This window comes from Gymnodraco acuticeps, unplaced genomic scaffold, assembly GCF_902827175.1.
Source record: "Gymnodraco acuticeps unplaced genomic scaffold, fGymAcu1.1, whole genome shotgun sequence".
Lineage (NCBI taxonomy): Eukaryota > Metazoa > Chordata > Actinopteri > Perciformes > Bathydraconidae > Gymnodraco > Gymnodraco acuticeps.
The window spans coordinates 559,417-587,018 of NW_022991123.1; the positions used below are offsets into that span (position 1 = coordinate 559,417).

General features: G+C 40.9%; 1 protein-coding gene across 1 annotated transcript in view; it reads left to right on the plus strand.

Annotated features, from left to right (window-relative positions):
• Window positions 1–1,078: 1,078 nt before the first annotated feature.
• Window positions 1,079–27,602, plus strand: part of naa15b (N-alpha-acetyltransferase 15, NatA auxiliary subunit b) — a 31,830-nt gene continuing 5,306 nt past the window's right edge. The window contains exons 1-15 of the mRNA XM_034237096.1: window positions 1,079–1,322; window positions 5,964–6,048; window positions 6,145–6,249; window positions 9,225–9,382; window positions 10,185–10,319; window positions 10,786–10,939; window positions 21,318–21,437; window positions 21,549–21,644; window positions 24,592–24,698; window positions 24,898–24,970; window positions 25,899–26,068; window positions 26,156–26,308; window positions 26,768–26,896; window positions 27,066–27,279; window positions 27,382–27,575. Of these exons, the coding sequence (XP_034092987.1) occupies window positions 1,269–1,322; window positions 5,964–6,048; window positions 6,145–6,249; window positions 9,225–9,382; window positions 10,185–10,319; window positions 10,786–10,939; window positions 21,318–21,437; window positions 21,549–21,644; window positions 24,592–24,698; window positions 24,898–24,970; window positions 25,899–26,068; window positions 26,156–26,308; window positions 26,768–26,896; window positions 27,066–27,279; window positions 27,382–27,575 (1,947 nt within the window). The 5' untranslated portion in view covers window positions 1,079–1,268. The remainder of the gene's footprint in view (window positions 1,323–5,963; window positions 6,049–6,144; window positions 6,250–9,224; window positions 9,383–10,184; window positions 10,320–10,785; window positions 10,940–21,317; window positions 21,438–21,548; window positions 21,645–24,591; window positions 24,699–24,897; window positions 24,971–25,898; window positions 26,069–26,155; window positions 26,309–26,767; window positions 26,897–27,065; window positions 27,280–27,381; window positions 27,576–27,602) is intronic.

Sequence of the window (27,602 nt, forward strand, 5' to 3'; positions counted from 1 at the left end):
CGCGAAAATCGGTAGGGTTTGGCAAGTAGGGGTGGGCGATACCACAAAATCTGGATTCGATCCGATACCAAGTATTTCAGGGCCAGTATCGCCGATACCGATATTGATACCGATACTTTTTTTTAAATGAAAAGCGTCTTATGTACTTTCATATAGGGGAGAGCTGCATGACATGATTTTTGAGCTGAAATCATCATAAATAGACTAAATCTGAATTCATTTTCATGAATAAAGACAGGACAGTTTTTATAGACAAATACACGTTTTACTTTTGCAAATTTAAAGTGCAAACATGAAAAATAACAATACAAAGTGGCCAAAGTAGCGAACTGTCTTCTTGCACACATCACAGTTCGCTAAGTTTTAATTGCCAGTTGTGAAATTGCTCCACACAACGCTGCTCTTTCTCTCAGCCATCATGCGCGTGTGTGTGTTGCACTCGCGAGTCGCTGGCTGCTGCTGTCCTGCCCTGCTGGCTGCTGTCAGTCAGCTTGATAATCGGCGTTCAGGCAGGGAGCCTCGAGGAGAAGAGGACAGCAGTGGAGAGAGAGAAGAAAAGAGCATATACTTGTGTTCGTCTGCACATAGTTTTTTGAAGAAATTGACGAGTAGAGGAGACGAGAAAAAAAAGTATAACAGTATCGATCCTATTGGCTCTAGTATCGATATTTTGAAACGTAACGTAATATCGGAAGTATCGATATTTTGGGATCGATCCGCCCACCCCTATTGGCAAGTATGGCGATGGGGCGCAAAACAATATTTGCAGTGCACTGGGGCCAATCACAACCTTGTTACGCCACTGATTGACATACTAAAAGGTTGACATTATTGCGGACATGTTTAAATATACATAACATTTGCACATTTTAAGTTTCTGAATGTTTACATATTGCTAGATGGATGCTTCTATTTTCATTTTTAACCAGGTAGGCCTAGTTGTACTTTACGTGGGTAAAAAAAAACATCAAATACAACTTTTTAATGTACGCAGAGTATTTTATATGTCTGAAAAACATGTTTGAAGCGGATATTTGACATTAGTTATCCCAATCTGCCAGGGTCCGTCTCATAAAAGGCCCCCGCCGCCATTTTGAAAGGTGTCGGAGCTTCCGTCATCACGTGAGGAGGAAGTGAGAGGAGACGGAGCAATCGAGCGGCTGAAGCGAGCAGGCGAGCCATCACTCAGCTCTACTCCTCTTGACTACCAGGGCTAACTTTAGCTACATGTGCTGAGGTCGAGGGAGAAACTGATCTCAACCGCAACAATGCCGACAGTTACTTTGCCGCCGAAAGAGAACGCTCTCTTCAAGAGGATCTTGGTGAGTTGATTATTAAAGCGTTGCATAGCGTTATGTGTCGTTAATGCAGAACACTGGCGGGTCAGAAGCTTAATCGGCGGCACTCTGTGTGCCAGTTTAGCTCCCGGCTGCTAGCGCTAGCGTCAGTGTGTTAGCAAAATGGCATAATTGAATGGGCTAGCTAGCCCGGCCCTAACATGCGCTGTCTCCGTAACGTGAAGCTAAAATGGTTGTTCTGGACTTTGTTGTGATTTTGACAGACATGTTGAAGTTTAAAAAAAAAAGCATTCTCACTAATAAGCAAATTGGTACGGCTTTAAATAGCCGGAAAGCTAGTTAGTTGCAGGAGGCCGCACCGCTTGTCACACACAACAAGCCATAATTTGAGGCTATCCTCCACGATGCTAACATGCTAGCCAGTTTAACGGTCGTGTGGGCTCTTTAGTTAAGTCTTCAAACCACCTCTTATAGCTGTTTGGCTCAACGTTTGTTGTTATATTATTGCATAGCAGGTGTTTTACCCGAATATATATTTAAGTTTGACATGTGTCGTATGAGGGCCATGCTATCCAGCTATGCAAGCTCAGCACACCGGCTGGCCATTTGACGTTAGCTAATCGGCTAATGCTAGCAACTAGTGTTGGGTATCTTGGTTTAGCAGACTTTAGGTATTTTAGGCTGATTGTCACTCTTAATCTGTCATCGTAGGATGACGTTGGATGCACACTTTACCCTAACTGGTCTAGCTTGACTAAAGTCAAAATAGTAGAGCATGTGTGAAAACGAAAGAAAGCAAACGAAGGACCGGTGTGACTGTCAGCAAATCTGTAGGTGCCTCAGGCCTGCTGTGCTCTGGCAGCTAGCTACATCCATCCCTCACTATGATGTTTGTGTTCAAGTACTGCACACAGTTTGATGTGGGTCAGAGGAATCGTTGAACATGTGTGGTGTAAGCATAGCTTTATTGCAATTGGAAATGACAATTTGGGAGCTGTCTAAGAACTCAATAAACAAGTATTTTTCCGTGCGTATTTTTGCTGTATGATGTTAAGCATCTCTGCATGGAAAGCGAGCTACATACTTTCCAAAAAGTGTGGCAGCGACCCCTTTAACGTCACTTTCCAGTTCAGATAGCCTTCATTGTTTTGAAAGGCAGGGGATCTGCTAGCAGTGTGTGGCTGTTTATCAGCACATTGGCAGAGGACATTCTTTCATTCAAACAGACCTGTAACCTGCACTTGATCTTGAAAGGTTGGTCTGTTTTCTTTCACGCATACCTCAGAGGTATCATTTATTTTCATTGAACCGTTGTTGCACCACACTGTTGTGTAGTCTGAAATGTGCATTTTTCCAATTAAAACTTAAATTATAGTTAATTTCTTGTGTAACCCAGGTGGTGCAGAATTTGTGTATTTTCATTCACTTGGCATATGACAACTAAAGCAATATTTGTTTTGTCTGGACAATAATGCAGGAAACATTCATCAAAATGAAAGAAAAGCCTGCACTTCTTATTTCTGAGTTGTTTTCATTTGTACTTGTCACAGTTTTTTTGTAATGTATGGTACTGCAGGTGCCACAGTCTTGCGTTACTCTGCATGAGTATTATCTACGATAAGTCTGGATCGCAAAACAATTTTTTTAAGTGTAAGTCTTTGCAGTTAAAAATGGCATAAAGAGATTTAGTCTGGTTACATCGTAACATGTATGAGGAAAAACACAGAATAAATGTACTGTTATATTACGCTTTCTGCACTGGGGATGTGATAATATAGTATGAGATTTTAAGCCGTTTTCTCTTTGGCTGTAGTCAGAAGTGGACCACACCCCATTTATTTTGTTGCTTTCCCAGACAGTGCCCAAATGCATTATTAGAAGTTGGCAGGTCTCCAACTTCTGCATGGCAGTGGAGTTTGATGAGTTTCCATTGTGTTCTGTTGTGGTAGGGGGGCAACACTTTAAAGTTGGCCCTTGCACCAATAATCTCAGTAAAAATGTGTATTTCATCAGTCTGAAATTCAACCTTTGTGCTGCAGTTCAATTTGAAGGGCAATGAGTTGGGATCAGCCACGCCTCATTTATCTTCAAGCTCACTAATGGAGGGATTTTTTAAAGAGGCCCTATTGTGCTTTTTTTCTCCCTTTCCTGTAGTAGATTATAAAGGGTTTTGTGCATGTAAAGCAGTGTTTCTCAAACTTTTTCATACAAAGGACCGCTTAACCAATACAAAAACACTCACGGGCCACCTAACTCCACACATTTCCAAAAACAATAGGCCTGCTTACCACGCCAACAGTATATAACAAATTACAGCCTAATAATGACAGCTTAACCGTCTCTATATCGCCTCGTTCACACAATAAATCAACAATACAAATACAAGTTAAACTACAGATTATATAAGCATTTAGTTCAAATGCGATTTAAAATGCTCACAGGTAGGGATGGGTACCGAGCCCCGGTATTAAACGGGCCCCGGGCTGAATTATTAAAGACCGTGGTACCGTTAAGCTCCAACGTTAGCGGTCTTTTTATCGGTACTGGAGACATGTAAAATATATATCATGTGTATTATTGCTACACAAACATTATATTGCAGTTTTAGTGTCGCCAACTCCGTTTCTAACATGCAAAAAGACTGCAACATGCGTCTATGATTATCTTTAGTATTTTCGATCTCTCTCCCGTCTGTGTGCGAGGGGGCGTGGCAGTTTACACACGCAGCTGCTACATGCAGCAACACACACTAGTGTTGCACGGTGTACCGATATTTGAAAGGTACCGCGATACCCTGCCGTTAAAAACGGTACGATTCCTCCGTTTCATTAGTATCGGTACTTTAAGAATGACGGGGAAAAGTACTCCGGTGAGAAAGCGCTGTTTTAATAAGAGCCGTGTGTGTTCAGCGCTCTGCTTCCACTCCCTGCACTGCAGCCGTGCCTGCAGTCCCTCCCTCTCAAGCACGTTCTAAGTCCCTCCCATCTCTCGTGCACGCTGAAGTGCCTCCCCTCTCTCGTGCACGCGCTAGCTGCCAGAGCATGTGAGAAAGCGAGAAGCATGGCTGCAAGTGGGAGTGCAACTGCCGCTGCGCGTCGGCTTGTTGACAAAAAAAAACGCCAGAAGCGGAAAAACAAAAAAGTTGTTTATAGATTATGCTTAATTGTATTTAATACAAATTCTAGTAATTTAATGTATTGTTCTCATTGTTTAAAAGTGTGTGTTATGATTCTGGTGTGAAATAAAGCACAATGATTACATTTAAGACTGTTTCCCTTTTTTTAAGAAAAGTATCGAAAAAGAATCGGAATCGCAATTCTTGACTTGGTATCGAAACCAAAATGTTGGTATCGTGACAACACTATAGGACACAATACAAGAAAAACAAACATTTAACACAACATCACAATAATAATAATAATAATCCTTATATTTATTATAGCGCTTTATCAAAGACTCTCAAAGCGCTTTACAAATACACATACAGATCATACATGTAATGGTCATGTACTGTGGACAATACCCACAGGAGCAAATTCGTGTGAAGTGTCTTGCCCAAGGACACAACGGCCTGACGCAGTGGGGCGGGAGCGAGTTTCGAACTGGAGTTCCCCAACGCCCCCTTGATCTGATGATCAAACGCACAGACCACTGCGCCACCCGTCCCATGAAACAATCACTGAGAGAAACATGCTCAAAGACCCTTTAACGTGCATTTGATTGAGCTCTGTATTTACTGTTAGAGTTGACTGGTGCACAAAGGAGTGCTTCCGTCTGACTTTATTAAAACGAGGGACCCTGTATCTCCGATTAGATGGCAACAATTCATATTCGCTGTTCAGAACATGGTTTGGTTCAGAGATGATGTTGTTGGACAGCCTCACTAGATTATTATGGTATGCTGACTCATAAAGTCTCTGACAGACTGAATGAACGCACAATTTCAAAACAGACCTTGTTCAGTAATGTCGTCATTTTTTTACCATTAGTGAAGTCGGCAGTGGGACAACGAAATGCTCTCTGCCAACTTTATTTTTCCTATTGCTCTCACACACACTCGGAGATCAGCTTAAAAAGAGAGGTGCTATACTACTGATTGTGAAACTGCATACTAAATATAACTCTAGGGCAAAAAGCTGGTAATTCCTTCAAAGTGGTGTAATACTGTGGCTGTCTTCGTAAAAAATCTGATTCAACGTTTAAGCTTGGCTGTGTGCAGAAGCCTGATAAAAGCTCACATGCAGAGTTGTATGTAATCATTCTGGAGTAATTGTCTGATTATGTTCTGAGGATGTTATAATATTGTTGCTGGGGAACAACTATGACCAGCTCTGAATTTGTGACCACAACTCTTAAACTTCTTACTTCAAGACTTGAATATGTTATTTTAAAGAGGCCCTATTATGCTTTATTGGAGTTTCCCTTTGTTGTAGTGTGTTATATAAGTCTTTGTGCATGTTAATGGTCTGCAAAGGCTAAAATCCCAAAGTACCCTCCAATGGGAGTTTCTTTTGCACACAAAAAGTGAAATAATGTGTCTTTCATGGTTTTTCCTTTTTGCTACTGAGCTAGTTTCTTTGAGTATTACATGACTTCTGTCTCTCTCTGAAATGTCACTCCACTTCTCTTGGCTTATTGTGACTTTTTTTCTCCTTCCTTTGACAGCGATGTTACGAACACAAGCAGTACAGAAACGGGCTCAAGTTCTGCAAACAAATCTTGTCCAACCCCAAGTTTGCAGAGCATGGAGGTAAGCATCAGATGTTTGAATGGATAGATGGATGAAAAGCAGGCAATATTATGTTCCATATTTCTCACTGTGTGGTGTTTCACTGTCCCCCTGCAGAGACCCTGGCAATGAAGGGACTGACCCTGAACTGTCTGGGGAAGAAGGAGGAGGCCTACGACCTGGTGAGAAGAGGCCTGCGCAATGATCTCAAGAGCCACGTCTGTATCCTTACCCACGTCATCATTTGTGTGTTATTAAAGTAGATATGCTCCAGGTTAAGTGGGTAAGACCTTGAGCTGGTGTGTCTTTTGTAAAATGAATGACCTTGAGATGCCACACATTGTGGAGCTCTGAGTCAGCACTTCCTCTGTTCGCTGCTCTCTTTCTGTCTCTCCCTGTGACTCTCAGGCCGAAGGGAAATCTGTTCATTCTTCCAGCAGATAGTGCTGGGCCGCCTAATCCCATAGTCAACTCTTCTCTGAGCAGGAAACACACTGCTGTCGTTTTTAACCTCACCAGTCACTCTTCAGCTTAAGAACCTGTGGTAAATATGTTGGGATTTTGTAGTTTTTACTTTGATATAAAGATATACTAAGTTTTAAAGAGCAGAGACTAGACAGCAAATCAACAGTAATATAATCAGAAGAGATTTTGATCAATTGGTCCTCCAGGGAAGTGTGATGGACATTTAACCATATAATGATAAAAAATATTTGATTAGGTCAAGCTCTATTTAGACCAAAAAAATTGGGCAATTGTTCGCATTATATCACTTATGAAAATGTATTTCTTTTATTTCAAATAATCATTATGAAGTGATTGATAACACAATAAGAATAGTTGATTTGTCCCGGTGGAAATAGGGTTTTGTGACAGTTGCTCAATTTTAAAATGAAAAATGAAATAATCTATTAAAAAAACGTAGTTCATGTAAAATGTCATGTAAATGATCAAATATAATCAGGGCTGCACATAACTGGGGCCCAGGTGCGCATGCGCACCTCCGCCAAAAAAAGAGCACCGGGTCATTTGAAAAAAAGGCGCATTTGCGTACCAAAATTGAGAGAGGAAGAGGGAGGAGAGAGAGAGAAAGATATTTGCGAGTTGCATATGAACTCAGGGTCGGCCCGTAGCACTGGCGTTATAGATGTTCGCCTAGGGCGCCAGATCCGGGGAGGCGCTGCGCTGGCAGCTCTGGGAGGGAAAAAAACATTTTTGACCGTTGGGGCTCATCCTAATTTTCGGCCTTGATGTAACAACATTCATAATTAAGTAAATGTAACACCCTTTTCACCCCGGTTACACGTTTCATTTGCCCTGTACGATGGGCGCTGTAAGTGATGAAAGTGGGGGATGTTGGCTTATCTGGCGGCCGCAGCTCACAGCCAAAATGCGAGTGAGCGAGCGAGGGAGAGAGAGAAGGGCGCACCGCCCGGTGTTGTTATTAGAATCTGGTGCTAGCTGCTCTAACTAGGGATGCATATCGTTGACTTTTTTACGATACCGATACTCAACCGATGCATATCGTGATACTTTGAAAATGTATCATCCCACAATTACTCCCATGAAGCGCTTTACGATATAGTTAACATGTCAAATGAATATTAAATTCAATTGTGGGACTTCTTGGACCTTTTAGTACTGAACAAACAATGAAAAATACATACAAAATATGAAGAAAATCGATTATGGAATATATTTTGTAACACCCGCCATCAGGTGTGCCGCGTGAATAGCACATCTTGTCAATGCAAACAGACCGTTATAGCACCGTTATAATTCATGTTAAACCTGAGATTCGACTAGAGAACAAATACATAATAGAATAATGGTCATGAGATCACAACAAATCTCATCTTTAAAATCAACATTTACCTTCACTGGTGAGAGAAAACAAATCCCATCACAGTCCTTTTTATGAGACTTTTACCTTTCTAGTATTGAACAAACAATGAAAAATACATAAAATATGAAGAAAAACGATTATGCAATCTAATTTATAACACCCGCCATCACGGGCCACGGACTCACTTTTAAAATTATTGTAATTTTTTTTTTTTAAAGTATCGAAACCGGATCTGATTTCGGTACGGTATACCGTAGCCACCAGTAACCGGTATTTCGGTAATACCGGATACCGGTATGCATCCCTAGCTCTAACGGATATAAGAAGAAGATGTTTCTACAATAATGTGGAGGGAGAGTCCTCTCCAGTCAGACTGAGAGGCTGATACTACAGCTCAGTGAGGTAAGGACTGAGTGTTTAGATAGTTCACTTTAGTCTAAGTTCAAACGGTTTGGTCACAATTTATGTAAACACATATTTTCAAGGCACTCCTTTATAATTATTGGGATAAACAGGTTTGAAATCATTCCAATGTATACTATAGGACAGTAACCAAAAATATCCTTTAAAACTGGAGAGATAAAAAAAAAATGCATAAATAAATGTTAAGGTAAAATAAGATATGAATGAACAACACAAATAAAACAAGTTACATTAATTTGTTATTGGCTATGGTAGGTTATTGGTTATGTTCACATACTTATTTGATTACATCCACTTGTCTAAGATGACAACAGAGACTTTCGACCCAAACCCAGCTGTTGACTTGTGGATGCAAGCATCTAATCACAGACTCAACCAGAGAGAAAGAAGTAGGCCTACATCATCAGCTACCATGTCTGAGAGAGAGGAAGACAGTGAGGAGAACAGTCAGGAGGGTAGTGATGACAGCTTGTAGGATTACTGGTCGTGCTAATGTTGTCTTGTGTTCTGTGTTCACCTCTGCATGTGTGTTCTGTGTTCACCTCTGCATGTGTGTTCAGTGCCGTGTGTCTGGCAAATAAAGTCAAGACCCCCTCAAAAGTTACAGTTTATTTCATTTTAAGGATGAGCACCAAGCAACATCGCCAGGTGCTCCTTTGAGAACCAGGGCAAAAAATGTATGTGCACCCCTGAATATAATACAATTATGTATATAAACATAGGAAGTTGAAGTTATAATCTACACATTGTGCTACAATACAGACACTGCAACATATTACATTATATACAGAGGTTTAAGTCAAATTGATTGTCCACTCTAACCAGGAGAGCTTCATTAGTGATCACAACTCTTGTTTATAACCTTTTTAATAATAGTTTGATTTCATCAGAATCAATGGAGATTATTCCTTAACTCCTCGTGCACCAGGCTGGCACGTTTACGGCCTACTGCAGCGCTCGGACAAGAAGTATGACGAAGCCATCAAGTGTTACCGCAACGCTCTGAAGTGGGACAAGGACAACCTGCAGATCCTCAGAGACCTGTCCCTGCTGCAGATCCAGATGAGAGACCTGGAGGGCTACAGGGTGAGCTGACAGGGGGTTCATGAGCGGTGCTTTCGGATTTGATCCTGTGATGCTCATGATCGTAGCATCATTCTAGTGACCTCATCAAAATGTATAGGGAACACGGCTCAAAAATGACTTTTCAGATTGCTTTACATGTTTTTATTTAACATGTGTAAACTTGACTTGGCACTTCACTTTTGCTGCTCCCAGGCTCCTTCCCTGTTTCCCTCAGGATACAACACACCCAATACGCATGGCTTACTTGCACACGAGAGTTAGTGAAAGTCTCATTTTAAGTGGCTTAAAAAAAAAAAAATTAGTTAATGACTGCCTCGTTTCACATTATACCTTACTTGGCAACTTTACTTTGTAATAAGAGAATAAAATAACTTTGTGGAATGCACACTCCCATCTGTCGCTCTGCCTTATCCAGGACCAAGTTTGGCACTGATTTTAGGGGAGGACTGAGCATATCAGTAGGCAGTCGCAGGTTACAGCCAGGCTTCGCAATGTAGAACAGCTCTCGCGGGACACAGCCTGGGATTTAGATGCTTATTAGTAAGAGGTATGAAGATCAAAGACTGGTTTACAAATAGTCCAAATGTATTAGGTTTATTCTTTAGGTTCTCCCTGAGCCAGCTAGAAACAACATGGTGTAGTAACTATCTAATCCCTCCCAGCTACACATCAATGTGCTAATTCTTTAGGACTCTCATGAGATTTGTCAAACAGGGGTCAGAGTTCATTGTTTTGTCAATTAGTTGTGATGGTAAGCATGGCAAGATAAATCTGCATTTGTATATCTTTCTTTCTTTTTTAGGAGACACGGTACCAGCTGCTGCAGCTGCGTCCAGCACAGCGGGCCTCTTGGATCGGCTACGCCATCGCCTATCACCTCCTGGAAGACTACGAGATGGCCGCAAAGATCATTGAGGAGTTCCGGAAAACACAACAGGTTAGACCCAATGGAGTGGTGCAAGACTGTGTCCTAAACCCAGAGATGAGTTGGCTTAGGAGATTTCTCGTTTTTGATCTACAGCATTAAATACGTCAGTAAATGCCCCATTGGTGAACCTCTGAAGCCGTTGTCTAAAAAAAACTGTGGTTGTCTTGTCATTTTGTCATCACATCTATCAAACTTGATTATTGATCAAAGACTTTAATATGTGCTTTTAAGCCTGGCATTCTTTTTTCCCAAAGGTTTTAAATATATTACTACAATAAAGCTCCCATTCTCTGGCTCGCTCCTGATAAGACCATTCTGCTTCCTGTCTTTGTGCCATATATATATATATATATATATATATATATATATATATATATATATATATATATATATATATATATATATATTACACAACAGGTTGGCGTGACTAGGCAACCGTTAATAATATTGATTTCATGCCCATTTGTTTGTCCAGACGTCTCCAGACAAAGTGGACTACGAGTACAGCGAGCTGCTGCTGTACCAGAACCAGGTGCTGAGGGAGGCAGGCCTCTACAAGGAGGCCCTGGAGCATCTGAACAACTACGAGAAGCAGATCTGTGACAAACTGGCTGTGGAGGAGACACGAGGTGGGTCAATGAGGTCTCACCTGGGAAGTCTCTTGTTAAAATACGAGCATATCAGGGTAAACGCGTGTTTACTAGTGGGGTAGAGAAGCTGTCCAACAAAGAAGGTTGGCGGTTGGATCCGGGACGCCATTCCTATGAAAGTTGCTCAGTGATGCGTAAAGCCAAAATGGCCTGCCTCTCGAGGGGCAAAAGTAATCGTATCTGGGCTCATAGAGCATGCGCACTCTCACCGCTCAGTTGGGTAAATGGAGAGGGAAACAACTCTGGATTTGACTATTAGCGCATTTTACAACCTTAAGACCCTAACGGCCCGTCCACACAGCGGCGTGTGTTGAAGCTTCAACGCTTCTGCCCATTCACTTTGAATGGGGTGACCTCACGCTTCGCCAAACTGCATTGTGGGAGCAAAGCGTAGCTTTTCTCGCAGTGCTCGCTGCAAAAGTTGAGCAATGTTCAACTTTTGAAGCTTCGACGGAAGCGTCAGCCAATCGATTCATATGCCAGTACAAGCTCTTGCCAATCAAACCGCTGCTTGTGTGTCCGGGGCGGGAGATTCAGGTGATTGGTTGTTGGTCTAGTGTCAGACATGCCCGCCGGCAGGCGACAACGCTGTTTGGACGGGCTGTAATGGTTTAATAAAGGCTTTAAAAGTGTTGGTACTGGGTATCTAATTTACTTCAAAAAAAGTATTTGCTGATATACAGACGTCTCTTTCCCTATGTAAGTCATTGACTGACACAGAAGTTTTAGCACCAGCGTCCGGCGCACTTCCTGGGTGCATGTTGTACACCTACACCATGGCTCAGGGGTTCAAAGTGCTGATCTACCAATCGCAGGGTCAGTGGCTGATCCCAACCCCTGTAGTCTACATGTAGAAGTGTCCTTGGTCAACCCCTAATTGCTCTGAATGGCATGTCCACGGTATTGAAGTGTATTTTGGTTGCAGTGGATAAAAGTGTAATCCAAGTAACAGGGTTCGTACGGTCATTGAAAACCTGAAAAAGTCATGGAAATTCAAAATGCAAATTCCAGGCCCTGAAAAAGTTATGGAAAACAATATTTTTTTACTGGAAAAGTCATGGAAATGTAACTAAAGTTGCGTCAAATATAATTTACATTTGATCTAATCGCCGAAATAATCTGCGGTTGCGAGCTGTTATGTGCCATCATGATGTGCATGGTGTTATTTTTTAATATATGAAGCGCGAGCTGTGTGCTCGAGTCTTACTGCCTGTCGGGCCGGCTGAACTCTGCTGCTCCGGGATGAGGGTCAGCTACATTATCTACGGTGCGTTCGTTAACTGTGCGGAGTCACTGTGGCACAGACTGAGCCGCTGGTGAACAGCTGTTAGAACAGGCGGTTCAGAGCAGGGCAGAGCGTGATGTGAACTGAAACGTTTTTCTGTCGCAATATTATTTAAGGAATCGTTGCGCGAGCTAGCATGCATACATTGTCACTATCTGCTAACGTTAGCTTTAGCCTTCGGTTTTTTCATAGGCTATAAACAGAGGTGGTATAAGTATAGATATTGTGCTTGAGTAAAAGTAGAAGTACTCAGATCTTGTACTTGATAAAAGTATACTACTCAGATCTTGTACTTGTGTAAAAGTAGAAGTACTCAGGTATTGTACTTGAGTAAAAGTAGAAGTACCAGAGTGTAGGAATACTCTGTCACAGTAAAAGTCCTGCATTCAAAATGTTCCTCAAGTAAAAGTAGAAAAGTATTATCATCAAAATATAGTGAAAGTAGTGACAGTAAAAGTAGTCGTTGTGCAGATTGGTCCATTTCAGAATAATATATATGATATGTTTTATAATGATTGATCATGAAAGTGTTCTCAAAGCTGGTAAAGGTGCAGCTAGTTTGAATGACTTTGTATACTGCAGGGTAGCTGGTGAATTTACTCCAGGTGGAACTAAAGTCTGATTCAACATTTGATTATATTTCACATCATTCATCCACATCTGTGAAGTAACTAAAGGTATTAAATACATGTAGTGGAGGAAAAGTACACCATGTACCTCTGAACTGTAGAGGAGTAGAAGAACAAAGTAGCAAAACATTGAAATACTTAAATAAAGTACAAGTATCTCAAAATTGTACCCACGTATAGTGCTTGTTGAGTTTATGAACTTAGTTACTTTACACCACTGGCTATACAGATAGAAAGACTAAGCCTTGCACAGAGGCATGACAATACATTTTCAAAATGCTCAACAGTGCTGCCAAAATTATAAACTGACTGCTACACAATTAAAATAAATGCTTTTATATATGTCTATTAGATGTGACTCTTTGGCGTTTCTGTTATTATTACCTGCTGCTTTAGTTGTTCTGACTGCTAAAATCCTGTTATTCCTCATTTTAAAGCCGATATTCCGTGGGGTCGGGGGGCTCGGGTCCTTGTCACCTTTTTCATACCTGATGAGTTTGCGTCCCTGACTACAGTTGCTTCAGTGTGTAGAAGCTAGTAAGCCTACTATTTGATTAGTTTTAGATAGGCACTACATGTTTCATATGCAGACCTTATTTTCCTGTTCCATGTTAAAATAAAACATTTTCAATGGTAATTTTTTTTTGGTCATGGAAAATTAGGTAAAGGTAATGGAAAAGTCATTGAAAATCATTGGTGAAAAAGTGTATGAACCCTGAAGTAATAACATGCGATGTAACTAGAAAATGCATTTCCTGCTGAAAATGCGTGTGAATGCATTTAAATAGTTGTTTCGATGTGTTCCAGTCAGGCTTTCGTCCAAACCACAGCACTGAGACTACTCTTGTAAAGGTCTTCAATGACATCCACTTAAACACAGACAGTGGCAGAACTTCAGTGTTAGTATTATTAGATCTCAGTGCTGCGTTTGACACTGTTGACCACAGCATATTACTAGACCGACTGGAAAACTGGGTGGGACTTTCGGAAACAGTTCTAAATTGGTTTGAATCCTACTTAACCTGTTAAACCCCAAGGTCCCCGTCGGCGGGGACCCTGTTTTTTTTTTCACGACACTGTGTCTCAGGGGATCTTAATATTTAAGAACTTATTAATGTGTTATACCAGATTAACTGAAATAATCTCAGCTAACTGACGATACAAACCATTTTTACCAAAACAAAACACAAGTCTCATAAGAAGCAACTAAATGACCCCTTAGCAAAAAATGCTAATGGACATTGGCACAGAACTCAAGATAAAAGTACCCTTATTACTTATCGTAGCTATACATACAAGATATCCGATTAAAGCTGAGTTTCCACAGATTATTTAGGTATATAGTCAGGGCTGCACATAACTGGTGCGCATGCGCACCTCCGCCAAAAAAAGAGCACCGTGTCATTTGAAAAAAGGCGCATTTGCGTACCAACAATGAGCAAGAGAGAAAAGAGAAGAGGGAGAGAGAAATATATTTACGAGTTGAATATGAACCTATGATATGAACTCAGGGCCGGCCCGTAGCACTGGCGTAATAGATGTTCGCCTAGGGCGCCAGCTCTGGGAGGGAAAAAAACATTTTTGACCGTTGGTGCTCATCCTAATTTTCGGCCTTGATGTAAGGATATTCACAATTAAGTAAATGTAACACCCTTTTCACCCCGGTTACACGTTTAATTTGCCCTGTATGATGGGCGCTGTAAGTGATGAAAATGGAGGATGTTGGCTTATCTGGCGCCCGCAGCTCACAGCCAAAATGCGAGTGAGCGAATGAGGGTGCACCGGTACCGGCGCTGTTATTAGAATCTGTTGCTAGCTGCTTTAACGGATATAAGAAGAAGATGTTTCTACAATAATGTGGAGGGAGAGTCCTCTCCAGTCAGACTGAGGCTGATAACTACAGCTCAGTGAGGTAAGGACTCTGAGTGTTTAGATAGTTAACTTTAGTCTAAGTTCAAACAGTTTGGTCACAATTTATGTAAACGCATATTTCCAAGGCACTCCTTTATAATTATTGGGATAAACAGGTTTGAAATCATTCCAATGTATACTATAGGACAGTAACCAAAAATATCCTTTAAAACTGGAGAGATAAAAAAAAATGCATAAATAAATAAATGTTAAGGTAAAATAAGATATGAATGAACAACATAAATAAAATAAGTTACATTCATTTGTTATTGGCTATGGTAGGTTATTGGTTATGTTCACATACTTATTTGATTACATCCACTTTTCTAAGATGACAACAGAGACTTTCGACCCAAAACCAGCAGCTAATCGCAGACTCAACCAGAGAGAAAGTAGTAGGCCTACATCATCAGCTACCATGTCTGACAGAGAGGAAGACAGTGAGGAGAACAGTCAGGAGGGTAGTGATGACAGCTTGTAGGATTACTGGTCGTGCTAATGTTGTCTTGTGTTCACCTCTGCATGTGTGTTCTGTGTTCACCTCTGCATGTGTGTTCAGTGCCGTGTGTCTGGCAAATAAAGTCAAGACCCCCTCAAAAGTTACAGTTTATTTCATTTTAAGGATGAGCACCAAGCAACATCTCCAGGTGCTCCTTTGAGAACCAGGGCAAAAAAGTTATGTGCACCCCTGTATATAGTATCATCACTGAGTCATCCGAACTCACGACAGGGGAAGCAAACACAGACATCACAACACGTACCTTTACGGAGCTTCTAGGGAGATCGTCTCACCGCAGCTGTCAATCTGATCAAAAGACGTGTTCAATGGCATTAAAACGAGAAAAAACGCGGCTGAATCGGTTAATCCATAGGTTTTTAACGTCTCTGTATAAAAAAAATTATTTCATTTATAATCCATAATTCCATTTTTATGTAAAAATCGCAGAGCAAACATTAGCTGCTAATGGTAGCCACCAGAGTGGCTGCTGCTTCCGGTCTTGGCAATGCAGCAGTCTATCACACACTAGTGTTAATTTCGTCAGCTATTTTTTAATTTCGTTTTAGTCTTAGTCCTGTGTTAAATTTCCTTTTTAGTTTTAGTCATATTTAGTCACCTTCATCCTGTTTTTATTTAGTCAAGTTTTAGTCGACTAAAAGTCTGAGCATTTTAGTCTTATTTTAGTCGACTAAAACAGTAAACATTTTAGTCAAGATTTAGTCGACTAAAAGTCTGAGCATTTTAGTCATATTTTAGTCAAAGAAAACTAATTATTTTAGTCTACTTTTTGTCAATAAAAACTGTTGAGGCTTTTTTAGTCATCAGATTATATAGAACATTTCAGTCAAACTAGTCTAGCCAAAACCAATAATTTGTCATTTTAGTATATATAAATAAATAAGATTATATTTTGTCCTTATTTGATGAAAAACACAGGTTGAATGATTAAGAATGCAGCTTTGCAGAGAGTATCTGCTCAGGTTTGTGGTGTTTTTACCAGCTGTGTTATGGCCACATTGCTTCCCTTCTGATAAAACAATGCATTCGCTTTTTTTCTCCGCCTCATTGTAGCGAAAATGGGCCCAAATATCACATCGTTTCTTTCTCCCAAGCAGTGGTGGCTTTAGACTTTTTCGTTGTCAGTCATTTTGACGGATCGTAACATTTCCGTCATAATCCATTATTATCCGTCGAGTGCACAATTTATCAATCACTCGCGCTGACGGGGGGGGGGTATTCGGTTAACGCGAGTGCGACCACTGCTCCCAAGCCCTGTTGCCATTTCATTTTCTGTTAAATAAGGTTAGTTAGACCATGAGTTAGACCCGAGTCTTCCTGACAGTTCATATGGTGCCGCTGCCCGGTGTAATTCAAATCTACCGCCGCGCGCACCGCAGACACACAGCTGCTGCCCTGCCGCAGCCCCGGAAATGGAACTTCTGGGAGAAAAACTGACTATCAGAGATGTAACGTTATCTTTGATAATATTTCGTCTCCTCATTTTTCGTCAACGAAAGTAAAGCGAGATTTTGGCATAGTTTTTATTTAGTGAACTACATTTTCGTCTCGTCACTTTTCGTCAACGATATTGCATGATGATTTCGTTACAGTTATTGTTTACTGCCGTCTCGTCATCGTCTCGTTTTCGTCATGGAAAAAAAGGTCGTTGACGAACATATTTCGTCATAGATTTAGTCAACGAAATTAACACTATCACACACACATTACCAAATAAGGACTAGGTGGGAGTTCCCCTCGATTCCATTGGCTCTGACGGTCAGAAAGATGTCACATGTCAAAATCCAGCAAGGGGGGGCCAGAGATATGGAAAATCCACCCAAATGGCCCCAGAAGAGGTTTTCTTTTGCTAAATCTGTCTAAAAATGTCAAATATCACTTGTTTTGCATCAATCTTGATACAGGGTACTTATTATATGTTGTACTTTGGATTCCTAAAGCTTTTAGTCTACTAACCCATCATCCAAGGTTAGTTTTCACTATAAGTACAAAATATTTTTGGGACGGACACTATAATTTACATAATATATTAATAACGCGTTAACGCAAAAAAAAAAAACGCCACTAATTATTTTAATGCGATTAACGCATGTGTATCTTTTTTCCTCGGTCGCCCCGTAGTTTCAGAGCGCATCGAGTTTAAAATACCATCTACAAGCTGATGCTGACAGCCCCGCTCCTGCCGCCCGCTTGTGGCAGACCACACTTCCACGCTCACCGGCAGGCACCGACTGGCTATTGGGAGGACCGGGAGGGTGTGTGTATGTGTGGCTCGAGCGAGCGAGAGAGAGACCTTACGTGCATTGTTGTTGTTAGCATCTGGTGCTAGCTAGCTGCGCTAACGGATATAAGGAGCTGCTTAAATGAAAACAGAGGAGCGACATTTTGCCGACAACTGCGCCGAGTACTTGACTTTATGCAGGCAGCCAGACAGTGGGACATTGTACGAGAAGTCAGCACACTCAGCACGGATAGTGCAACATGATTGCAGCGTCCAGGCAGCTCCCGTTCCAGCATATGCCTTGAGTTGCACATAGCTCCAACGATCCATCACACACACACACACACCATTTTTATTGTGTTAGGTTCCAGGTTGAATTGAGGCGAATATTTGTAATGTTCAGAAGTTGTTGTGTTTAATATTCATGAGAATATTTGTCATTGTTCAAATGATAATAAACATTAGCATAAAGCATATTTGTCCACTCATATGTTGATAAGAGTATTAAAAACTTGAAAAATATTCCTCTAAAGTACATTTAAAACAGATCAAAAATGTGCGATTAATTTGCGATTAATCGCGATTAACTATGGACAATCATGCGATTAAATATTTTAATCGACTGACAGCCCTAGTAAATACACATCTGAGTTGACAAATATGACATGTGGGGTACCTCAAGGCTCCATCTTGGGGCCTCTTCTCTTTAACATCTACATGCTACCACTGGCTCAGATAATGAAAAACAACAAAATAAGTTACCATAGCTATGCAGATGACACACACATTTACGTAACAATTTCACCAGGAGACTATGCTCCAATTCAAACACTGAGTAAGTGCATTGAACAAATCATTGACTGGATGTGTCAGAACTTTCTCCAATTAAACAAAGATAAAACTGAGGTAATGGTTTTTGGAGCCAAGGCAGAACGTATAAAAGTTAGCGCTGAGCTTCAGTCTGCAATGTTCAAAACAACAGATAAAGCCAGAAATCTAGGTGTAGTCATGGACTCTGACCTGAGTTTCAACAGTCACATTAAAACAGTTACTAAATCAGCCTACTATCACCTAAAGAAGATATCTAGGATTAAAAGACTAATGTCACAGCAGGATTTGGAAAAACTTGTCCATGCTTTTATCTTCAGTAGACTCGACTACTGCAATGGTGTCTTCACAGGTCTCACTAAAAAATCTATTAGAAAGCTGCAGCTGATTCAGAACGCTGCTGCTCGAGTCCTCACTAACACTAAGAAAGTGGATCACATCACTCCTGTTCTGAAGTCTTTACACTGGCTTCTTGTGTGTCAAAGAATAGATTTCAAAATACTGCTGCTGGTTTATAAAGCACTGAATGGTTTAGGCCCAAAATACATTTCTGACCTCCTGCTAAATTATGAACCATCCAGATCTCTCAGGTCTTCAGGGACTGGTCAGCTTTCTGTCCCCAGAGTCAGAACTAAACATGGAAAAGCAGCGTTCAGTTATTATGCTCCAAATATCTGGAACAAACTCCCAGAAACCTGCAGGTCCGCTGCAACTCTGACTACTTTTAAATCCAGACTAAAGACTTTACTTTTTGCCGCTGCTTTTAATTGAACTATTCACATCTTAAACTGTACTGTAACTTTTATCCATGTATTTTTTCTTTTAATGTTTTATTATCTTTTCTTTTTAATGACTGATTTTAAATGCCATTTTCTTAATGTCTTTCGTTTTTTGTAAAGCACTTTGAATTGCCTTGTGTTGAAAGTTGCTATATAAATAAACTTGCCTTGTGTATATTTGTTGCTGAATTTAGCTGAAAAAGCTGAATATGTTATTAGTTGAATGGTCTCTGTAGCTGCTTTTAGCTACAAAAACCAAGTAAGTGTGTTGCTGAACTTAGCGGAGAAATGCAGGGAATGCAGCGAAACGCGGACTTCAAGGTTCCTCCCATTGAGTTACATGTTAAAAAAAGAGTTTAAAAAGCTGAAGTATAAAATATTTTGAGAAAGTTGAAAGTTTCCCATCATGTGCTGAAAAGGCTGAATATTTTGATATTTGAATGGTTTCTGTAGCTGAAAGTAGGCTGAAGTTATCGGACGGCAAAATATTGGTTGAAATAAGAAGATATAAAGATTTGAAGAACTATGCACAGCATTCGCACTAATAATGTTATAATCAGGGCTGCACATAACTGGTGCGCATGCGCACCTCCGCCAAAAAATGAGCACAGGGTCATTTGAAAAAAGGCGCATTTGCGTACCAACATTGAGAGAGAGAGAGAAGAGACAGAAGGGAGAAGAGAGGAGAGAGGAGAGAGAGAAAGATATTTGCGAGTTGCATATGAACTCAGGGTCGGCTCCGTAGCATTCAGGTTCATCCTAATTTTAGGCCTTGATGTAACAACATTCATAATTAAGTAAATGTAACACCCTTTTCACCCCGGTTACACGTTTCATTTGCCCTGTATGATGGGCGCTGTAAGTGATGCAAATGGGGGATGTTGGCTTATCTGGCGCCCGCAGCTCACAGCCAAAGTGCGAGTGAGCGAGGGATCGAGGGAGGGTGCACCGGTTCCGGCGCTGTTGTTATTAGCATCTGGTGCTAGCTGCTCTAACGGATATAAGAAGAAGATGTTTCTACAATAATGTGGAGGGAGAGTCCTCTCCAGTCAGACTGAGAGGCTGATAACTACAGCTCAGTGAGGTAAAGGACTGTGGAGTGTTTAGATAGTTCACTTTAGTCTAAGTTATCTCAGTGGGTCTCAAACGTTTTGATCACAATTTATGTAAACACATATTTCCAAGGCACTCCTTTATAATTATTGGGATAAACAGGTTTGAAATCATTCCAATGTAAACTATAGGACAGTAAACCAAAAATATCCTTTAAAACTGGAAAGATAACAAAAAATGCATAAATATATAAATGTTAAGGTAAAATAAGATATGAACAACAACAATAAAATAAGTTACATTAATTTGTTATTGGCTATGGTAGGTTATTGGTTATGTTCACATACTTATTTGATTACATCCACTTGTCTAAGATGACAACAGAGACTTTCGACCCAAAACCAGCTGTTGACTTGTGGATGCAAGCAGCTAATCAGACTCAACCAGAGAGGAAGTAGTAGGCCTACATCATCAGCTACCATGTCTGACAGAGAGGAAGACAGTCAGGAGGGTAGTGATGACAGCTTGTAGGATTACTGGTCGTGCTAATGTTGTCTTGTGTTCACCTCTGCATGTGTGTTCTGTGTTCACCTCTGCATGTGTGTTCAGTGTCGTGTGTCTGGCAAATAAAGTCAAGACCCCCTCAAAAGTTACGGTTTATTTCATTTTAAGGATGAGCACCAAGCAACATCTCCAGGTGCTCCTTTGAGAACCAGGGCAAAAAAGTTATGTGCACCCCTGGTTATAATACAATAGTCGATATGCACATGACATTGAGTCCTTCAGCAATCTCTGCCCTTTGTTCTGGCAAAGAATATGAAACATGATGGGCAATTTGATGAGATAACCTTGCAAAATACTCTCAATATACAGCTTGAGCAGAATCAGCATGGACGAAAGCACAAAATGATGTTTGTTCATGTTATGAGATATCTTAATGCTCAACAGAACAGGCAACACGTTTTATCTGCTGCCTGTGAGAAGTGATACAAAGATGGCATTTTTTTTTTTTTTCAAGATTCCAATTTATACTTCATACATTTCTCCAGCTTTAACGTTGAGTTGTCAGTGGAAATCCTACATATTGTGACCCTTTTTTATGTACTTTAACACCCTTCTGTCATGTTTCTATAGGAGAGATCCTGTTGAAGTTGGAGCGTCTCGATGACGCGACACAAGTCTACCGCCGTCTGCAGGAGAGGAATCCCGAGAACTGGGCCTATTACCGCGGCTTGGAAGGTGCCCTGAAGCCAGGTAGGACACTTCATGCTTTCTGTTTGAAACACCATATTGACGGAATATTAAAATGTCCACATTCATTGTAAAAGCTACAATTGTCAACATTACATTTTTCCTTAACTCCAGGCAGTATAGAAGAGAGACAAAAAATCTATGAAGACGCCTGGGAGAAGTTCCCCAAAGGACTGGTTCCTCGTCGGCTCCCCCTCAACTTCCTGTTGGGTAAGGCCAATAATCTCCTATCAACTTCAACAGTGACTTCAGTCATCCATGTCCAAGCAATACAAAAATTAGCTAACAGCTCACTACAGCTATCGTTGTTTGATTGTATTCGTGATGCAGGAATGAGTTCTAAAAACGGAGTTAGCATTTTAGAACTCCCAGTTACCTTGTCCTCTAATGCCCCTTTCACACCAACGCGGTTCCCGTTCTAGCTCCGTGCTTGCGCTCTTCTGGTTCGGAACAGGTTTTTATTTTCAGCCCCCGTTTTGTTCACACCGCCCAGAGCCCAACTGGTGCGGCTGCGTCATGACGTCACCGTTTACGTCACTGATTTTCTTCCCAACAGCGCTCACAACAACAATGAGGGGACTGCGTTGGGTCGATGACCGCGTTGCTTTTAATCACACGAAGCCAGATTAAATTAAACAACTACTTCTTCAACCTTATACTTTTCTCCAGAGTGCCGTGGTTCATTGTTTATTCATGTGTTTTAGTGGCATTTACCGACCACCGGAGTTTATTCTCCCGTTAGCTCCGGGTTAGCTCACACGGCAGCGGCCGCTGTAAAGTATTCACTGTCTGACTGTCACACAAGCAGCTGATAAATATCCCCAATTCCCCTTAAGCGAATGTGTGTCAGTCTGAATTGACGTTGTTTGGTATCACAAAGCTGTTATGAAAGTTTCTCTGGTATAAAATGGGTGATGTTAGCATAGCAACCAAAGTTAAACTGACTATCTTGACTATTTGTTGCTATCCTATTGTGGCATAAACCGTTTTCTACAGGCACATTTTACCGGCGTATTTTTCATTATGATTCTACTTGTGATAGTCGGACATGACAACCTGTGCAGCCCATGTATTGATTCTATCCGATAGCTGCTATAATACAAAACAAAACGTCTGCCTCTCTCCACAATGATCAATAACAGTGAACGGATGGTCAAAGTAAGGTACACATAAACAGAATCACACGAAGCCTGGTTAGTGTTGCCTGACTTTATAAAGTGTGTTTTTTGTATAAGTGTGTGGTTGCGTTCTAGTCACTTTGCTCAGCGCTACTGCTTGTTACAACTTTTATTTGCCGTACTCACCATAAACTGTTAGCTCAGGTTAATCTCGCCCCCCTGCGACGTAAGTGTGACGTATACGTTTCTTGCTTCTAGACCGACAATTTTTTCGTGCTAAGTAAGAACCGGTTTACGTGGAAAAGAGGCGGCTCTGCTGCGGTGTGAATAGGAAAAAACAGTGCTTATCAGGCTCTAGCTCCGAACCGGCCCTGGAACCGTGTTGGTGTGAAAAGGGCAAAAGTCGGCTTTTTATTTTTATTGTTGGTGGTTAGATTACTAAAATAAGGTCTGTGGTTAAAACAAGGTGAAGAGATTTTTTCAGGTTTTGTCCTACGACATATAATACATCAGTTATCACACCACATTGAATGTCCGAAGTAGGGGTGCAACAACTAATCGATTAAAATCGATTACCAAATTAGTTGCCAACTAATTCAGTCGTCGATTCGTTGGTGACGTCATCATGTGTGTTTTACGCGCCGTTAAGCTCCAACGTTATTGGTCTTTTTATCGGTACTGGAGACATTTAAAAAATATATGTCATGTATTATTACTACATAAACATTGTATCACAGTTTTAGTGTCGCCAACTCGTTTCTAAAATGCAAAAAAACAAACAAAAATGCGTCTATGATGTATTTTCGATCTTTCTCTCCCCGTCTGTGTGCGAGGGGCGGGGCAGTTGACACACACGCAGCTGCTACATGCAGCAACACACACACACACGGAGGAGATGGCGGAGAGAACGCGCTCCGAGGTGTGGTTAAACTTTACCCGTCTCGATGTGGAAAATGCTTGTTGCCAAAAGTGCAATAAGAATGTAGCATGTCAGGGCGGTAACACGAGCAATTTGTCGAAACATTTATCAAAAGTGCTCCACATTCAGACGGAGGAATGCACCGGGTTCGACTGTCTTTCTAGTAGCTCTGTAGCTCCATCCACGAGTAACGTTTCCACGTCAAGTGTTATGTATGCTAGCAGCAACACACAGAGTTAACTCAATGATACAAACATGGGTTAATGATTAGAGGTAACTGAGTTATTTATTTTGTTAAAGTTTCAGCTATTCTGTTTACAGTTCTGTCATCAGATTTGTTAAAACACTGTTGTTTCTTTTGATGTGAAATATTATGTATTTAATTTGAATAAAAAGCAATGTTAGTTTTGTTCAAAATGTGTTTAGTTAATGTAATAATATATGTATTTTTGAATCAAGTATTCATCTTTATTGTCTTCGTTGTTAGTTTCCACATGCCTAAAACAACCTCAAGCTAAATCTAAAAGTTGATGGCTAAATAAGAGCGTTTGAGAAATTGTGCAAGGCATAATAGTCCGAATAGTCGATTAATCGTTTCATTAATCGATAGATTAATCGATTATCAAATTAGTCGTTTGTTGCAGCCCTAGTCCGAAGTTCCTATGTGTCATAAAAACGTAAGATACTAAATAAATTAGACGACTAAACGTCAGTTGCCTTTAGCTTAACAGTGGTGATTCGCAACCATGATGTCGTTTTTTTTTTTTACTAACAGTTAGCTTTTTACTTCTGCCCATTAAATGTTATGCTTTAAAAATCATAAGTAGTGTTAATACATTTGATTATCCTGCTGAACAAAACATGTTAGTATAATAAACATGTGTTTGCCAAATATCTTATTTTCTTCATTGCTCCAAAATTTGAAAAATCCCTCTTTTAGTCAAGGGAGCCTTTTGAGATGGTAACGTCCGGGTTGGCCCACCACATAACGTCATCACTGCACCACTCAGTTTGTGTTCCCAGATTTTATTCCACTTTAAGTGATTACCTTATTTTCTTCCCGTGTGTTGCAAAGTGCAGTTTTCTGATCTTCTCCATCTCGTTTAATTTTTTTCTGCAGGCGAGAAGTTCAGAGAGTGTCTGGACAGGTATCTGCGGCTGAACTTCAGTAAGGGCTGCCCGCCCGTCTTCACCACCCTGAAGTCGCTGTACATCAACAAAGAAAAGGTGACGGCTGCAAGACATGTCGGATAACTGATCTAAATCACAATGACACTTTTATCCTCACCTCACTTTGAACCAGCTTACATAATGCACTGAAGCAAGCGAGGTCAATCTGAAGGAAAGATTCTAGTGTGCTAGATTTAAGTTATTCCCAAGGTTTCTGCAGGTGATCTAATGTACTCTGTCCTCTTTCTCTTTGCAGGTGGCAATAATAGAGGAGTTGGTGGTCGGATATGAAACCACATTAAAGAGCTGTCGAATGTTCAACCAGAACGGTGAGGAATAAATCAGTATGATAATGAATGAATGTCTTTTTAAACTTGTGTGTGTAGCGTAAAAGACAGTTTTTAACTTTTGTTTTAAAGAGGATGAATTATGTTAATGTTGTGCTTTTTCTGTTATTCACGTTTTATTTACGTGCTTTAATGTTCAAAAAGGTCTCTATTGTTCTCATACTGCCTGTGCTGCAGCACCTCTTTTCACTCTCTGTCTGAAACCAAAGCCCAGTCTGCTCTGATTGGTTAGCTGGCTGGCTCTGTTATGATTGGTCAACCGTTTCCTGAATGAATTGCCTCCTTGTATGTTAATATCCAAGCAATGTCAATGTCGTTCAGGTAATTGAATCAAAAAATGACTCACTCAAGAGTATAAAGCCATGCTTGCAGAGCTGAGCCAGCAATGCCTCCATGTGCAGGGGTGCCCCATCTTCTGACACAGGCACGGATAATCACATCTAAATCAGCCAGAACAACATCCATAGCACTCCTAATTTGAGATGCCAAGAACAAGCTTTCTCTCAACTGAATAACATCAACAAGGATTCAATATCAATATATTTTTTCAGAAGTTTTGTTTTTGATCAAACAGTAAATGGTGAGGCTGATATCTAACTATTTGAATTGCATGTTGCAAATGTACTCGTGAATCCTTCCTGCATAGGTAGTTATTATGAATCCATAGCATTGAATGGTACATTCTACTGCTTATAATGTGAAATAAATAATTACAAGAGGACATTTCAGAACTTAAATCCATTAAAGGAATGTTGCAGAAAAAATGCAACAAAAATGGGGTTGACTTCTATAAAATCTTATTGCAACCAAGTTTACTCATTTGCATTCATAACTTACAAGGTTAACTGTAGTTTTCTTCTTAGTAATCGTAAAGACGTGAACTTACGCAATCTCTCCTGTACTGTGGCAGATGACGGTAAAGAGGAACCTCCCACCACGTTGCTCTGGGTACAGTACTTCCTGGCTCAGCATTACGACATGATTGACCAACAGACTCTGGCTCTAGATTACATCAACGCCGCCATTGACAGCACTCCCACGCTCATCGAGCTCTTCCTCATCAAAGCCAAGATTTACAAGGTAACGCACGGCACACATTAGTCCAAGTGTTTACCGAGTAGCTGTGTTAGTGTCATGACTGCCATATTGACCTTTATCCTCCCACAGCATGCTGGCAACATCAAAGAAGCTGCTCAGTGGATGGACGAGGCCCAGGCTCTGGACACCGCCGACAGATTCATCAACTCCAAGTGTGCCAAGTACATGCTGAAGGCCGGCATGGTGAAAGAGGCCGAGGAAATGTGCGCCAAGTTCACTAGGGTGAGAAAAGTACAAACTGAGATGAGATAAGGTTCTGAAAATATCAGAACAAATTGTTTAAACACACGTACAACATAAAACATTTCCTATTAATTTACTTTGGAAACTAATTTTTCCAAAGCATGAATGTAGAATAAAATGAAATGCCCAGTCCCACAAAGTTAACGGAACTGCACAATATTTAATGTATCCATGAATTGCATTCATTTCAAAATGTTAAGAGTTCTCTCTTTTCCCGTGCTACAGCCTTACAACAAATGTCACTAAAGTTGTTGCAGTAGTTTTTCAGAAATCCTGCTGACATGGCAAAACCTAACATCCCAGAGAGTATTAGGTTCACAGTGACACATACTGGCTTGCCAAATCCGTTTGCAACAGTTGACCTCACATGACAATAGAGCATCCCCCTGTTTTGTAATTGACTTTGCTCATGCATGTGTTTTTTGCTTCTTTGTCCAGGAGGGAGCGTCAGCAGTGGAGAACCTGAACGAGATGCAGTGCATGTGGTTCCAGACAGAGTGTGCACTCGCTTACAAGTCCATGAACAAGTTTGGGGATGCCCTCAAGAAGTGCCACGAGATTGAAAGGGTGAGCCCTTATTATCAGGGAGTGTACTTGGTGTATTTTTCCTAGCAACGTTTGCACAAAACTCCTTGGCTACCCAAATTAAATGTCATGAACAGGTCAAATCCTTGTTTTCCTTTTCTTCCTTTTTTTTTTTTACATCTTCCTCCTTTTTTCTCCCACCTCTTATCAGCATTTTGTGGAGATCACGGACGACCAGTTTGATTTCCACACCTACTGCATGCGGAAGATGACGCTACGCTCCTACGTGGACCTACTGAAGCTGGAGGACGTGCTGCGAATGCATCCCTTCTACTACAAGGCTGCCACCAGCGCCATCCAGATCTACCTGAGCCTGCACGACAATCCGCTCACTGACGACAGCAAGGAGTTGCAGGCCGACACCGGTAAGTCCCACACTGGTTTTATTTACATTTTAAAACTTTCCTGGGCCAAACGAAAAGAGAAAATGCTTTTATCCATACGTTAACGCCCGTTCTCTTCTCTAGCTAACCTCTCGGACAAAGAACTGAAGAAGCTGAGGAACAAGCAGCGCAGAGCCCAGAAAAAGGCCCAGCTAGAGGAGGAGAAGAAGATTGCTGAAAAGGAGAAGCAGCTTAAGAACCAGAAGAAGAAGAAGGAAGATGATGATGAGGAGATCGGCGGGCCTAAGGAGGAGCTGATACCTGACAAGCTGGTCAAGGTTAGAAAGAAGAACATGAAACATCCT